Source organism: Columba livia, chromosome 14 (genome assembly GCF_036013475.1).
Source record: "Columba livia isolate bColLiv1 breed racing homer chromosome 14, bColLiv1.pat.W.v2, whole genome shotgun sequence".
NCBI classification, from domain to species: Eukaryota; Metazoa; Chordata; class Aves; order Columbiformes; family Columbidae; genus Columba; species Columba livia.
In genome coordinates this window covers 17,315,310-17,328,588 of record NC_088615.1, presented here as the reverse complement: position 1 = coordinate 17,328,588, position 13,279 = coordinate 17,315,310, and the positions used below count along the sequence as shown (strand labels likewise).

Genomic DNA, 13,279 nt, shown 5'->3' with positions numbered 1-13,279 from the left:
GATGCTGGATGGAATTAATTTTACTTCTACATTTGGCATTGGGTCTATGGATGCTGTCACTGCTGGAGAACATTCGTCTCCCCCGGTGACACCGCTGGCCCCGTGGGCGCAGGGAGGGTCCCGAGTCCTGCACTTGGTCACCGAGCTTGTGCTCTTCACTCAACACTGTGTCTCTGGTATGCTTGGCAAGCTCGGTGTTGTATTGGAGGTACTTTGCCATGTAAATAAAAGCCTGTTCAATGGTTCAAACCTTTATTACGCAGCCACAATGTGACCTGCTGGGCGGACTCTTGGCTGAGGGAGCTGGGGCTCTGGAGCTGGACAAGAGGAGACTGAGGGGGGACTCATTCATGGGGACCAATATGGAAAGGGGGAGTGTCAGGAGGATGGAGCCAGGCTCTTCTGGTGACAACCAGTGACAGGACAAGGGACAATGGGTGCAAACTGGAACACAGGAGGTTCCACTTAAAGATGAGAAGAAACTTGTTCCAGGTGAGGGTGGCAGAGCCTGGCCCAGGCTGCCCAGGGAGGTTGTGGAGTCTCCTTCTGTGCAGACATTCCAACCCGCCTGGACACCTTCCTGTGTAACCTCATCTGGGTGTTCCTGCTCCATGGGGGGATTGCACTGGATGAGCTTTCCAGGGCCCTTCCAACCCCTGACACTCTGGGATTCTGTGGCTCTGTTCCCCCACTCTCCCAGCCCTAAAACTGCGTGACCACCTGCCAGCCCCGTGTCTCTACCCACGGGGTCGCTGGGCCAGTGTCACCCCCGCAGGGCACCCCGTGTCACCAGCACCACTCCTGGCGCCACTTCATGTGTTCCCGGGGGTCTCTGCCTGCCCCAGCCGGGGTCACCACCGGGCGGCGACCCATAGGCCCCAGCCCACGGCCGGGAGGATGCCTCGGGCCCCCCGAGGCCTCAACTTCCACCACCCGCAGACCCACGGGGGCGGCGGCGCCTCCTCCCGGGCCGCGCCGGCCCAGCCCCAGCCCCACAGCGGCGGCGCGGCCGGGACTTCTTCCGGTGCCGCCTTCTCGCGAGAAGCCGCCGTCACACGCGCTCGCGGACGAGCCGCGCCTCACGCAGCCGCTGTATCCTTCCGCGCTCTCCCCCTCCCCCTTCTGGAGAGTTCTGTACGGCGGACGCAGGACAAATAGTCCACGCCGTGCCCCGCTCTTGTTCTCCTCCGCCAGGGCCTCCCCCTCCGCCCCCGGCCCGGCCTCGGCCCTGTCGCGGCGGCCGACTCCGCGCCGCCAACCGCGCCGCCATCCGAGGGCGGCGGAGCGCGTCGGGGGGGGTCGGAGCGCGGTGGCGGAGTGATACGCGGAAGGCCAGCGAGGAAGCGCCAGCGCATAAAGAGGCGGCGGAGGGATGCGGTAGGAGCTGCGGCAGCGGCAGCGAGCTCCAGCTCAGCGGAGCCGCCAGCGAGCAGCGCGCCCGGCCGGCCCGCCCGAGGCCCCGGCCCCCCCCTCCGCCGCCGCTGCCTTCTGGGGGGGCCCCCTCCCTCTTTCCCTCCCCCCTCACTCTCTCCTTCCCCTCCTCCCTTCCCCTCCCCCATCTTCTTCCGCGCCGCCGCCACCTCCGCGCTCCTCCTTCCCCCCCTCCCCCTCGGAAAATAGTCCCCGCGGGCTGCCCCCTCCCCGCCCGCCCCTCCTCGCCGCCTCGCGCACACAATGGCGCTGAAGAGAATCCACAAGGTAAGGGCAGCGCCCCGCGCCCCGGCCGGCCCGGCCCCGCCGACCCGCCGCCCGCCTTACATAACCCGGGTAGGCCGCCGCCGCCCGGGCCTGCGGGAGGGAGGGAGGGAGGGGAGGCCGGGCCGGGCCTTGCCCGCCGCCGCGGGGTCGCTCCGCTGCCGGCCGCGGCCTGGGGGGCTCCGGGCGCCTTTCCCCGCCCGCCTTGAGGGGCCAGGGGGAGGTGGGGGCGGAGGAGCCGTTCCCCGGCTGCTCTCGGCGCTGCGGGCCGGGCGCGGGGGCTGCGGGCCTGCCCGCTCGGGCTTTGTTTGCTCCCCCGGGAAGGTCCCTCCTCCCCGGGCGCCTCCCTGGGGTTTGGGGCTGTGCTCTGGCCCCGGGGGCGGCCGGGCCCTGCCGAGGCAACGTGGCCCCGGGAGCCCGGGCCCTGGGGCCGCGAGGGGGCGCCGGCGGTGGGGCCGGGCCGGGCGGGGGCTGCGCGGCCTGGGGAGCGCGGGGCCGTGGGGCCGGACACGCGTGGGGCCCCCGGGAGACGCTGGAAGTTTCGGCGGAGCTTGTTTGGGCTCCGATCCTCCCTCAAGGAGCGATGGGGTTGGGTACTGAACGCGGGGTGTAGCGAACTTGTCATGTTCAGCTCGTCCGAATAGTGTGATTTATCGGTGTAACGGAGCCGCTGCTGCTCTACAGCCTGAGTCATCCAGCAGGGAAAGGTGTGGGTGCCGGTGCCCTGCGCTCGGTGTCCTGCCCTTTCAGGAGAGCACGGCTGCTGAGCCCCCTGTGGCCTTAAAACCCGGCTCTGCCTGGTCATCATAGTGTCTTTTAGCAGGAAAAAACCCTCTGTCCGAGAGCGGAGTATTGAAGTTCCCTTGGTGAGCCAGGCAGGGAGTTTATATCCTTTTCCCTACTAAACGTGTAGCTGTCAGTTTGGAGTCTCCACGCAGGGCTCTAGAAGCCAGTCCTCCCAGTAGGGTTTCTGGTCTTGATTACTGTGCAAATCTGACTTTTGTCTAGAACCAGGCGTGAATCTACTGCCTAATTTAGGGTCACTTTGCTAGCTCTGTCTTGTTATGTATGTAGCGTCAAATTTGGATCATGTGTTAACATATTTGCTTTGATTGTAGGTTATCTTGAAGTTTTTGTGGAGCTTCGTGTGTGGTACTGATCAAATTAAAGCTAAAGTGAAGAAGAGAATTGAAGAGAGCTTGAAGGCTTGTGTGTGCTCCTGGAATAGATAGAGCTTGAGAGGGAAGGACTTCAAATATAATTTTAGTGTATTGAAACTTCATATAAGCGTACAGTAATGGGTTACGTAAGGAAGTTGTTGTCCAGCTGAGTGTTGCTCCTCTGTGATATTCAGTCATGTATTTTACTGATATTCAGTGTAACATGAGGGCTGTTCTATGGAGCGTTTGTGGGTGTTTTGAAGGAGCGATTCCTCCTGGGGAGTGGGCTGTGCCCCCCAGCATCACTGCTGATAGCACAGGGTTCCTGTGGACTGGCTCTATCTCCTGCCAGGTCGCTGGGAACGTGCGTTATTGCAGTTCAGTGGGTGCTGAGGTTCAGGATTCAACACTGTTTCAGAGCACTTCTGTTTCTAGTCTCTGTTTTTTAACAGGAGCGGAGCTGAATGTGTCGAGTCTTTGTTAACATTGCGCTCATGGTCTGATTGTTCGTGCTGCTTTTCAATGATAAAGGATCCTGTGGGATAATGGGGGCTGTGTAAGGTTACAAGAGCCTTTAGAGGCTTGGGAAGTGGGGCGAGAGTGTCGCCAAAGCGATGGTGTGGATTGAGCTCTGCAAAGTACCAAGTGTTTCAGTGGAATCGGAGCGGTGGCTCTTGAGGAAGGAGGTGATGGGGCTGTAGGCAACACTTCCAACAGAAACAAAGTATGTGAAGGTAAATAAAACCTCTTTTTCTGGCAGTCCAAATGCTTTCAAAGTTAAATGGTAGTTAAGCTACAGACTGGAAAAGAGCACTCTTGAGTTACTGTGGCTGTCTTGCTCAGCTACTTGAGTAATAATCACTGGCTGTTTACACTCGAGCTATTTTAAACCCCGTGGAGGGTGTTCCTATCGTCTCATTTTTGTTCTGGTCCTGGGAAGAGCAGCGGTGTCCCCCACACAGTGACCGTCCCTTTGGGATAGCAAGGGAACAGCAAATTTCCGACCTTTGCTGTTGCACCTTGTGGCAAGAACAAAAGCCCGCGGAATGTGGATTAAGTGGAAATAATCCCGGTAGACTTGAGTACAAAGGAGTGATGGGAAGGAAAGCTGCTGCTTAGGCATTTTTAGAGGGTGTTATCAGTCTCAGTGTATCAGGTCTCAGTCTTGCCCCTGGCTCTTGTGCTTGGCCGTTTGGGTTTTATGCTTGACTGCAGACTATGAGGATTTCTCCGAAATGTGTGTGTCCTTGGATAATACAGGGATGAGAACTTGGAAACCAGCAGAAAACCTCAAGGGTAAACCTTTGATACAGTAACACCTGAAATGGTCTCTTGCATGTTGCCCTCTCCTGGGCTGGAAGAGGGGCAGAACAAGAAGTTTTCTGCAGGTGGGTAAGTGTTGTTGCTGCTGTGCGAGATGGCTCGAGAACCTCTGTGGTCTGTCCCAGCGTGTCTCTGGGGACTTGCTTGTTCTTGTGGTTGTTTAGAGACTTGAGCTGGGATAATGCGTCTGCACAAAGCAGCAGCTGTTCTTGAAGCAGATGCTCCGGAAGAGCTCAGACGTGAAACCTGCTATCAGATTCCTGCTTGTATATTCACCGGAGCCTTTCAGGCAGTGATGTTCTTAATTCTTGCTTAGGTTCTTATGCAGGTCTTAAACTTGGAGGTCTTTCCTTGTGAGAGATGTTTGGGATGTAGGAAATGATGCCAGCCAGAGTCCCTGTCAAGTGTGGGGGTAACAGTGAAGTATAGCAACTTCATTGTTATTTTATCATGGATATATTTTTCTAAAAATAGGTCGTGTTTCTTTGAGATTATATATATATATATATATAAAATCTCAATGTGAAGATATCCAGAGGCAGGATGGGAGGGATAACTGCTGGGCCGTAATGAATGGTTTCCATTTTAAGGTTTCAGCAGAAGTACTTTGGATTCAGCCACATCCTCATCTGTGTGCCTTATCTTTAGGGGATGTGTTACCTATAACTGAACAAGTAGGGCACTGTTTGGAGTTCTCTGAATGGGAGAGCAAGTAAAAGGTTAGTTTGTTGGCTTTTATGGGTTTCTCCCACATGAACTGGTTGATGGACCCTGTAACGAGGGGGAGGGGGAAATCAGAAGCTGTGCTGAAGTAAAACATTGTCTTGTGGCAGAGCAACAGTGGCTTATTACTGCTTATAATTTAGAGGCTCAAAACCAGGTAATGTTTTGCAGAACTACACTCTGTGCCATAGCAATGTCCCTGTTGAGCTGTGGAAGATGATGGGCTTGCTTGTAGTCCAGAGCTGCTTGACCTCCTGAGATGTTTGAATATTGCTTGTGCCAGGACAAGCACTGCCCGCGGGTGGGATGCGTTAGACCGGCTAGTTGAACAGCATTGGTGTTGAGTTGTGAGCTACCTTACTGGGATACTTGGGGTTGTTTCTGCACAACCAGATCTGCTTTGCAGCAGCTGGTGGGAACAGCTCGGTCCTTCCGTTAACAGCCTTGTCTGCCGGTGCAGCCCATCTGCGGTGCAGACCTCCTGTGTCGCTGGGACAGGGAATGCTGCTGCAGCTTCTGCTGGCCGGCTTGGCTTTCTGGTACGCAGATTCCACACCAGGAGAGGGTTATACATTCATTGCTTTGGTGTTCTTGCTGTTCAGGCTTTAAAAACAAAGTGGGGGTGACAGTTACATCAGAGCTTCTTTATAATGTGTACCTGGGGTACTCCTGTGCTTCATGCAGCTGGATTCTTGTGCTACTGAACTACTTGCCTTTTAACTCTTGCAGAGTTGCAAGAACTCAGTCAGTGGATCTGAGCCTTTTCAAGCATTGAAAGAGCAGATTCTGTCAAGGGGAAAGGATTAAAATCTTTCTGAAAATTAAAATGAATCTGTTAGTAGGAGAGGTTACCTTAGAATGGCAGATACTCTGGAACCGTGGAAGTCCTGCAGAGCTGTGGATGCTGTAGGGCAGGGGGGTCCAACCATTTTCACCACATCAACCTCATGGTTGCCTTCAAATTGCTGAATGTAGTTTTAGTACCGTATGAATGTAACTACTCCTACTGCTGTAGGGAATCAGATCTGACCTTTGTGTGTGTGAGCAGAGGGACAGCTCGGACTGGAGCAGGGAGGGAGATGCTGGAGAGCAAGCTGACAGGCTGTGGATGGTCCCTGGCTGTTTGCAGTCACACGTCTGGTGTGTTGAAGTGTGTTTGGGGGATGCTGCCATGTACTAAGGTTTATTAAAACTGCTGGAACTGGCTGCTGGAGGATTCTGGCTCTTTTCTTGCTTGGTTGGCTTTTTGATGTTGCTAGTCACGTTAATTATTTTGACTAAAGGCTGTATTAGCATTAATGTAAAATCCTTAAAAATAGGTTTATGGCCAAAGCAGTCTTTACCAGGAGCATGGTAGACTTAGGAGAGAATTGTTGTCTAGCGGAATAAATTTGAACTACTTTAAATTTTAACTACTTTAACAATGTCAAGGTTTAAGGCAAATATCTTTTGGAGTTTAAAACTAATTTGAGCTTAATGTGCAGAGATAGACTTTGAGGTAAAACTTGAAGCACTTGTGTTTGATACCGGCTGTCCCCCGTGCCTGAGGTGTCACTGGCTTGGGCAGTGCGGTGACGGGCTCTGTCACTTCAGCACACTCCAGCTTCCTTATGTGTTTTCCTGGAATCCCTGAGCAGCGGTGTCTTTTGTTGGGAACTGATCAACACAAGTAAATCTGATTTAGGGGCCTAAATGCCCATTTCTTGTATGAGTTTTTTAGCTTTTTTCAGGATAACCAGCCCAGGAGTGTGGTGGTAGAAGTTTCATTCAGCTTTGCCTTTGGGCGAGACACCTTTTGCTTTGCACCACGTTTCCACTTCCTCGTTTCTGCGGAGGAACTAATTAATACTTTCAACTCTAAGCTGGGTCGGGTTAATGGTATGATCTGCAGCAGTGGGCCCAACCTCAAGGGTGTTTTGCTGTAGGGAACAGGGCAGAAACGTGAAGTTCTGTGAGTTGGCTTTCCAGCTGAAGGCACTCAGTGGTGAGGTGGCCTCCTGGGACCTGAACAACTCACACCCAAGGCTGCTGGATTCTTAGCTTTTTAAGTTCCTAAAAGCAAAACCTTCTGCATGTTGTTTAAGGATCAGAAACTGTCTCAAATGGGAACTGGCTACAGCTTGCTTCAGGTATTGGTTGGAAATCGGTGTTGTCAAGATTAGACTTGACCATTGACCAACCAGCCTTCCCAGATGGTGAGGAGCTGGAGAAACCTTGCTGGGCCTGATACGGCAGGAATGGCTCTGGTTTGTAGATGATACCAGGCTGTAATTGAATCCTCTAGGTTTGAGTTCCACTTTTATGGGAACTCCAGAGTTGTTTGTTCAGGTAAACTAGCTGGTTTTCAGTCTCCCTCAGGAATATCTGAAAGCAAAGACCTCACTAGGTGTGGGGTTGTGTTAGCAGGGCTGTGGAAACTGCACCAAAGTCTTCAGAAGGCAAAAATAACCTCTTGGATGCAAAAGCTTGGGACTGTGCTGCAGCAGTGGGTGCTTGTCTCCATCTGCACCTGGATCAGTGCAGCTGTATGCAGGTACCATTCCTGTTTTTAAACTTGGCTCTGCAGGTCTGACAAGTGAGCAGGAGAAGTTTTACTGGCATGGCAGCCTGAAGAGAAGTGTGTTAGAAGCAATTGTCTGTACCCTGCCAGGAAATCCAGAAAGTGTGTGTGTGGAGATGCAGTGCTCTGCTGTGACAAGTGGCTGTGTCCAGAGCTGCCCTGTGAGCTTCAACATCTTCCTTATCTGAGCTGCTCTACAAAAATTTAGAGGATTTCTATTACAAGGGTTTGAGTTGGGAGTTGGTGCTAAACTTTTCCAAGTGCAAGGAGCTTATGTGCTGCTTTTTACACAGGACTTTTAATCTGTGACACTTTGAATCTGTGAGTTTCTAGAGCAGAACCTGAAATGCTGCCTTAGGTGACAACAGCGTTGGTGACACAAGTGGTATGAGCATCCATTGTAAAGTCATCTCTTTTCAAGGGAGATACTGTGCGTGGCTTCAGAAAAACAGTATTCCTTCTAGCTGGAGCTGAAGGTGGAAGAGGAAGAAACAGTATTTTGATGAGGAAAGGGCTGCTATGAACTAAACTTCATTGTTGCCTCTACATCTGTGGTGGGACATACCTGGTGCTATCACTGGGGCTGTGTTGTTTCGTCCAGTTTGGTGTAACAGTGATTTTTTTTTTATTTTTTTTTTTTGAGCAGCGGGATGTGGGATGAATGTTGGGGCAGCTTTGGAGCTGTGTATTCTACTAGCTGGTAGAACACATGCTCAAGCTGCAGCCCCTGTTTGTCACTATTTCCCTTTTCTAATTGGGAAGGTGCATGCTAGGCTTTGAAATATAATCCATAGTAGGTTGTGGTTTTACATGGAAAACATTGATGCTTAGAATTGTACTTCAAGTTTAGTGTTGTTGCATCATATTTATGCGTAAAACAGGAGTGAAGGGGATGAGAAATGGTAAGGAAGAGAGGTTGAGATGTGTGTGTGGGTTTTTAATAGATGTGTTTGGGATTTTGAGTACTGCAGCATTAAATAGTGTAATCCAGAAGATTGGAGTTCAATAGCATTTGGAAGTGTACACTGCATAACTTCAGAAAGAGTTGGTGTATTCCTGTTTTTAAGTTTTCATGCCCATACTTCTGAATTAGTGCATGTGGAGACTCCCTTCATTCTCTGTAGCTGTGACTGTAGAGTGACCATGAAGAACCTGTGTCCCCAGTGAAGCTGCGTGTGTGACCGCACGTCCCGTTGTGCTCACTGTACAGGGTGTCTCTTGCTGGTGCTGAAGCAGAGCATGGTGCGATCGACTACTCTGTGCTTTTCGGACTGGTGCTGTCTGAATGCTTTTATAGTACCTGCACTTCTCTAGGGTAGAGCAGTGTTCTCCTGTTGCTCAGTACTGTACTTGATATTTAATGTCCTGGAGTTAAAGCAGAGAGGTGTATACAGGTGGTGGGGAGGGAGAGCGTGTTACTGATCTTTGTGCAAGCTGATTCTTTCAACCAGAGGTAAGGAGGGAATCCTCACTTGGCTGAAGTTGACTACTATGAACTGATGTGTGTAACTGACAGTGCTGAAAGGCTTTTGTCCTTTGGAGGATATCTGAAGATGCCCTCTGCTTTTGGGGGACAGAAGGCTCTTCAGCAGGTGCTGCATGCTCAGTATTTACTCCTGTCCAAGTCTGTGATGAACCACAAAGAGTGGAAGCAAGGTTTGCTTGGGTCAGTGCTGTGAGAAGCTCATAGGACCATTAGAGAAGCCTCAGCAGCCTGGTGTTTTCAGCTGGTCTCTTAAGGAGCTGGGAGACACCGAGAGCAAAACCAGACTTGCGTGTGCTTTACAGGAGCCGAGGTGTGCAGAGCTTCGCATCTCCACTGCAAGACGTGGGGACTGCGTACTGAGGGGATAATCCCAGGATTCACCTGTTTGATGTAAGGCAGCATTCTTGTGTTGTGACAGAAGAGAATTTGGTGACCTACCAACTCACGCCTAGAACCTGGAACTCCCAGGGTCTGTCTATTCAAGAGCTTAAGTACTGCCTGTACAGAAAGCCACTAAGTGGTGGGCTTTTTCCATTCCTGCAATCAGCTTGCCTTGGTCCTTGTCCTTGAATATTGTATCTATCAAAGCCTCAGAAGTCTGGTACCAGAGACTCCACTGTGGGCTGTTGCTGGGAAGCTGTGCAGGCTGGGAGGTGAGGAGCTGAACATACAGGGGGCCAGGGACTGCATGGGAGCAGCTCCTGAATGTCCTAACAGCTGCCTGGTGTTTAGCTTTAGCTTTCTAGACTGACCTAGCACAGAAAAAAGTTGTTTGGGCCTGTCATGCAAAGCAAGTGAGTGGCTGAGCCAGAAATAGAGCAAAGTTCGACTGTAAAGTTTTGCTCTATTTGCACTTCCCACTGAATGTCCACTTCCTGAGCAAATTGCTCGTGTGAGATACTGGTGACAGTGTGCGGACTCTTTCTGATCCAGGCTGAGATTTTGCTTCAAATTGAAACTTGTTGCAGTTCGGAAGTATTCTGAATTGCTCAAACCATTCAGCTGGAGCAATTGAGACTCATAATAGGGTTTCTTCACAGGAAAGCTTGACTGACACAGCTACTTAAGTGAGAATTTCCATTCCTGGGCTAGCGGTTTTATAGGTAGAGAAGGCTTTGTATTTCGTTCTGTTTAACCACCTATATTCACTGGTGCGTGCATCTGCAGATGAAACAATTATTGAAGCTTTGTGTACTGCAGAAAGGCTCCTGCAGGTGTGTGATGATAAACTAGATCAGTACAGCTGGAGTAACCTGGGAGCTGTTACAATACCGGGGATGAAATAAGGCTGAGACTGAGTTGTTGGATTGAGGCCATTGTGTCTCTGACTTGGAGATGGTGCAGTAGGTGATACCCTGGTAATGCTTGGGATTTCTTAACTTCTATTATCAATGAAGGCAAACCTGATAGACCCTGGGACTTGATGAGGATTGCAGTGACTTAATAGAGTGTGGAAACCTAGAGAGGAAGCTGCTGCATGTGCCAAATGTGTTACCTGGATTTAAGATGCAAATTTGCTTTCTGGGGTCCTGGCTGTTAGTTTTTTGGTGTTACTACTCTTGTGAGCTTAATCTCCATGACCAAGAGAGGCAGCCAAAGTGCCACTAGCAGCGTTTTTAGCAACGGCATGATGGGGTTGGAAACTAAAAGAAACAAACTTTTCCTGTTTTTCAGGAGTTGAATGACCTGGCACGTGACCCTCCAGCACAGTGTTCAGCAGGGCCTGTTGGTGATGACAGTAAGTATGCTACTGCTAGCAAACACTTGCAATCTCTTTTCCTTCTAAAGTGGAATGTCCTGTTCCTTAACAAGGAGAAATTATCTGTTTCTTTTTCTTAGAATACTAGATGCTAATCCTAAATTTGTTGTCCTTCTGTATCTCTTAATACCTTTCTTGTGTATCACAGGAGTTTTGTGTTACTCCCATTTTATTCGCTGGGCAAGTGTCTGTGCTGGGGACATCTTAAATTACACCTTTAGAATTAACTGCTCTGGCATTCTCATGGGGTATGAAGCTATTGAAACTTCAGTAGCTCTGTGGCCAAACCAGCAAGCAGCTGCATGCGACTTTCTGAACGTTGATACTTAAACTATATATGGTGTAGTCCCACAGTCCTGTACAAGGAAACCAAGCTACTTCTAATCTTAGATGCTAGTCCAGCAAGGTCGGGGTTAACTGTATTTCACATGGGAGTTAACACTGCATTTTTAAGAGGGTTACATGTAGTCCTTGGGGATAAGAGAGGTTAAAATGTGGAGGGGAAACTAGTTTATAAGTTAAAGCTTGAATTATGAAGTAATGTTAGATTTTTTTTAAAAGTTTAGTGGTTATTGTGGTCAAATGAGTTATAGGAACACTGGAAACATCACTTGTTCTTTAATGTTTTGTGCTACTGAATTATAGAGTGTACCAGAGTAACAGAACTGAAAGCCAGGTTTGGCTCTTAAGTTTTAGGCAGGATTTCACTCAGTCAAGAATATGACTGGTGGCTTTCTCATGGAGCAAAATCAGAATGTCTAAAGCCTACTGTCATGACTTGACTTGTTGCTTGGTTTGGATGCAGCTGCTGAGCTGTGAGATGGGAAGTGCAGGTGGAGCGCCCCGAAGTTGCCCAGCACAGTTCTGTTGGAACCCTGTTGGGTTCCGTGAGGGACAGCCCGGCACGGTCCCTCTGACCCACACATCAGCCGGCTGTCCTGCTGCAAGGCCGCTCACCTTTGTGCCAGCTGCAGTTGTTGTTCTGTCCTTTTGAAGCTTGAGGAGCAGTGTTCAAGCAGGAAAAAAGCGGTTACTCTATAAAATCCTACCCTGAGTTGGTTTTGTCTAACAGTTTTATAGTAGTATGATCTACTTTTATCTTCTGCATGGATTTTTCCCTAGAGAGGAGGGCAAGATATCGTGTGACTTGACTTAATGGTGTTTATATGGATGCTTTTTTATCTTAGTTGGAGGTCATGTTCCCAGTCTGGTTTGGTTAGCTATGACTAAGACAACTTAAATTGTTGCCCCATACTTTATGGTGCTTCTCTGTGAGAGGCCTTTAAACTGCGGTGGTTTTGCAAGCTGTGCAGCCCTTTCCATATTAACTGGGTTTTTATGCTTTCTGGTGAGCTACTTTGTTACAGCAGCGTGAAGCTCTTGGGTTGTAGCTTAGGGTGAGCAAGGTCAGTAGAATGTTTGCAGTGAGACATGAACACCCACAAGTTCACCTTTTGCCTTATAACTTTACCATGGGTAAAGTTATATATGGGTAGATTAAGATACTTGTTTTATGCATTAAGTGCCAATGCATAAAATGCCAGAGATGAGGAAATGTTTCTGTGTTCTTGTAGCAGCTGTGCTGTGTAGGAAAGGCTACAGAAAACACCTAAGAACTGGGATGCCCATTGAAGAGTGTGCACTGAACTCGCTGTGCAGTGCGGTCTCTGACAAGCATGCTGTTCAGCGAAGCGTCCCAGCTCAAGGGTGGGGGATACTGAAGTAGGGAAACCCTCCATGTATGTGCTAAGAACTCTAAGCTTAAGTATCTTTTCTAAAAGGGGAAAAAAAAATTATCTGCCAAGATCTTCTGAGTCATTTCTGAACTCTTCAGAAGTACTGAAGTGTATAGGAACTTACACATTGCTGTCAATCTAGGACTAGCTTTAAAAAAGCACTTGAAACCTGAGAACAGAAATACTGCAGTTAGTGGTGATGTTGCTGTCCAGCAATGCTTTCAAACGAGTGAAAGCTGTTTGGTTTTGAGGGGTTTTAGCAGTAGTGTCCAGCTGTTTCTAGGTACTCCCCATCTTATTTCTGCTTTCAAAGTAGTATTTTAAAGATGCCTGTAGTTTCATGGAAGAGAAATGACTGAGATGTAGAGCCACTCTGAGGCTTTTCTGTCCTTAAATTGGCAAGTGTGATTTGTGCCATGATAAACTACTTTGTCACTTCCAAAGACTATTGAAGGTGATGGAGATTGTCTGGTGGAGGAGGTGGTGATGTCAGTCGGTGAATGCTTATAATGAAAAGTTATAACTGAACACAAAGCTTTCAAGTAATATTCAATTTGTCTCCTGTGCCACCTTTCAGAAAGACTTCTAATGAAAGACTTTCACTATTGAGAGCGACGCTCGGGGTGTATGTGAGCGAACAGCAGCGACAGCAGTGGGAAGGTGCCTCCTCTGAGCATCCTGTGCTCTGGGGCTGCCTCATCACAATGGCATTTCTCAGGGTTCAGGACGTGCTGTGCTTGCAGAGTGATGTTTTGAGGCTAGTCCAGCCTGTGCAAATTGTCCCCAGTTTTAAGCTTCTTGTCCCTCTAGTTCATAAACTTTGGAGAGTGAAGACCT

General features: G+C 49.6%; 1 protein-coding gene across 4 annotated transcripts in view; it reads left to right on the top strand.

Annotated features, from left to right (window-relative positions):
* The first annotated feature begins 1,114 nt into the window (after window positions 1-1,114).
* UBE2D2 (ubiquitin conjugating enzyme E2 D2) overlaps window positions 1,115-13,279 on the top strand; it is a 30,577-nt gene continuing 18,412 nt past the window's right edge. Inside the window, exons 1-2 of one of the 4 annotated variants that reach the window (XM_065030227.1) lie at window positions 1,115-1,767; window positions 10,622-10,685. In XM_065030227.1, coding sequence (XP_064886299.1) covers window positions 1,675-1,767; window positions 10,622-10,685 — 157 coding nt within the window. In that variant the 5' untranslated portion in view covers window positions 1,115-1,674. Of the gene's footprint in view, window positions 1,768-1,848; window positions 1,919-7,412; window positions 7,435-10,621; window positions 10,686-13,279 lie in introns of those variants that run through there. The other 3 variants (XM_065030228.1, XM_065030232.1, XM_065030229.1) reach the window with 3 other exon arrangements.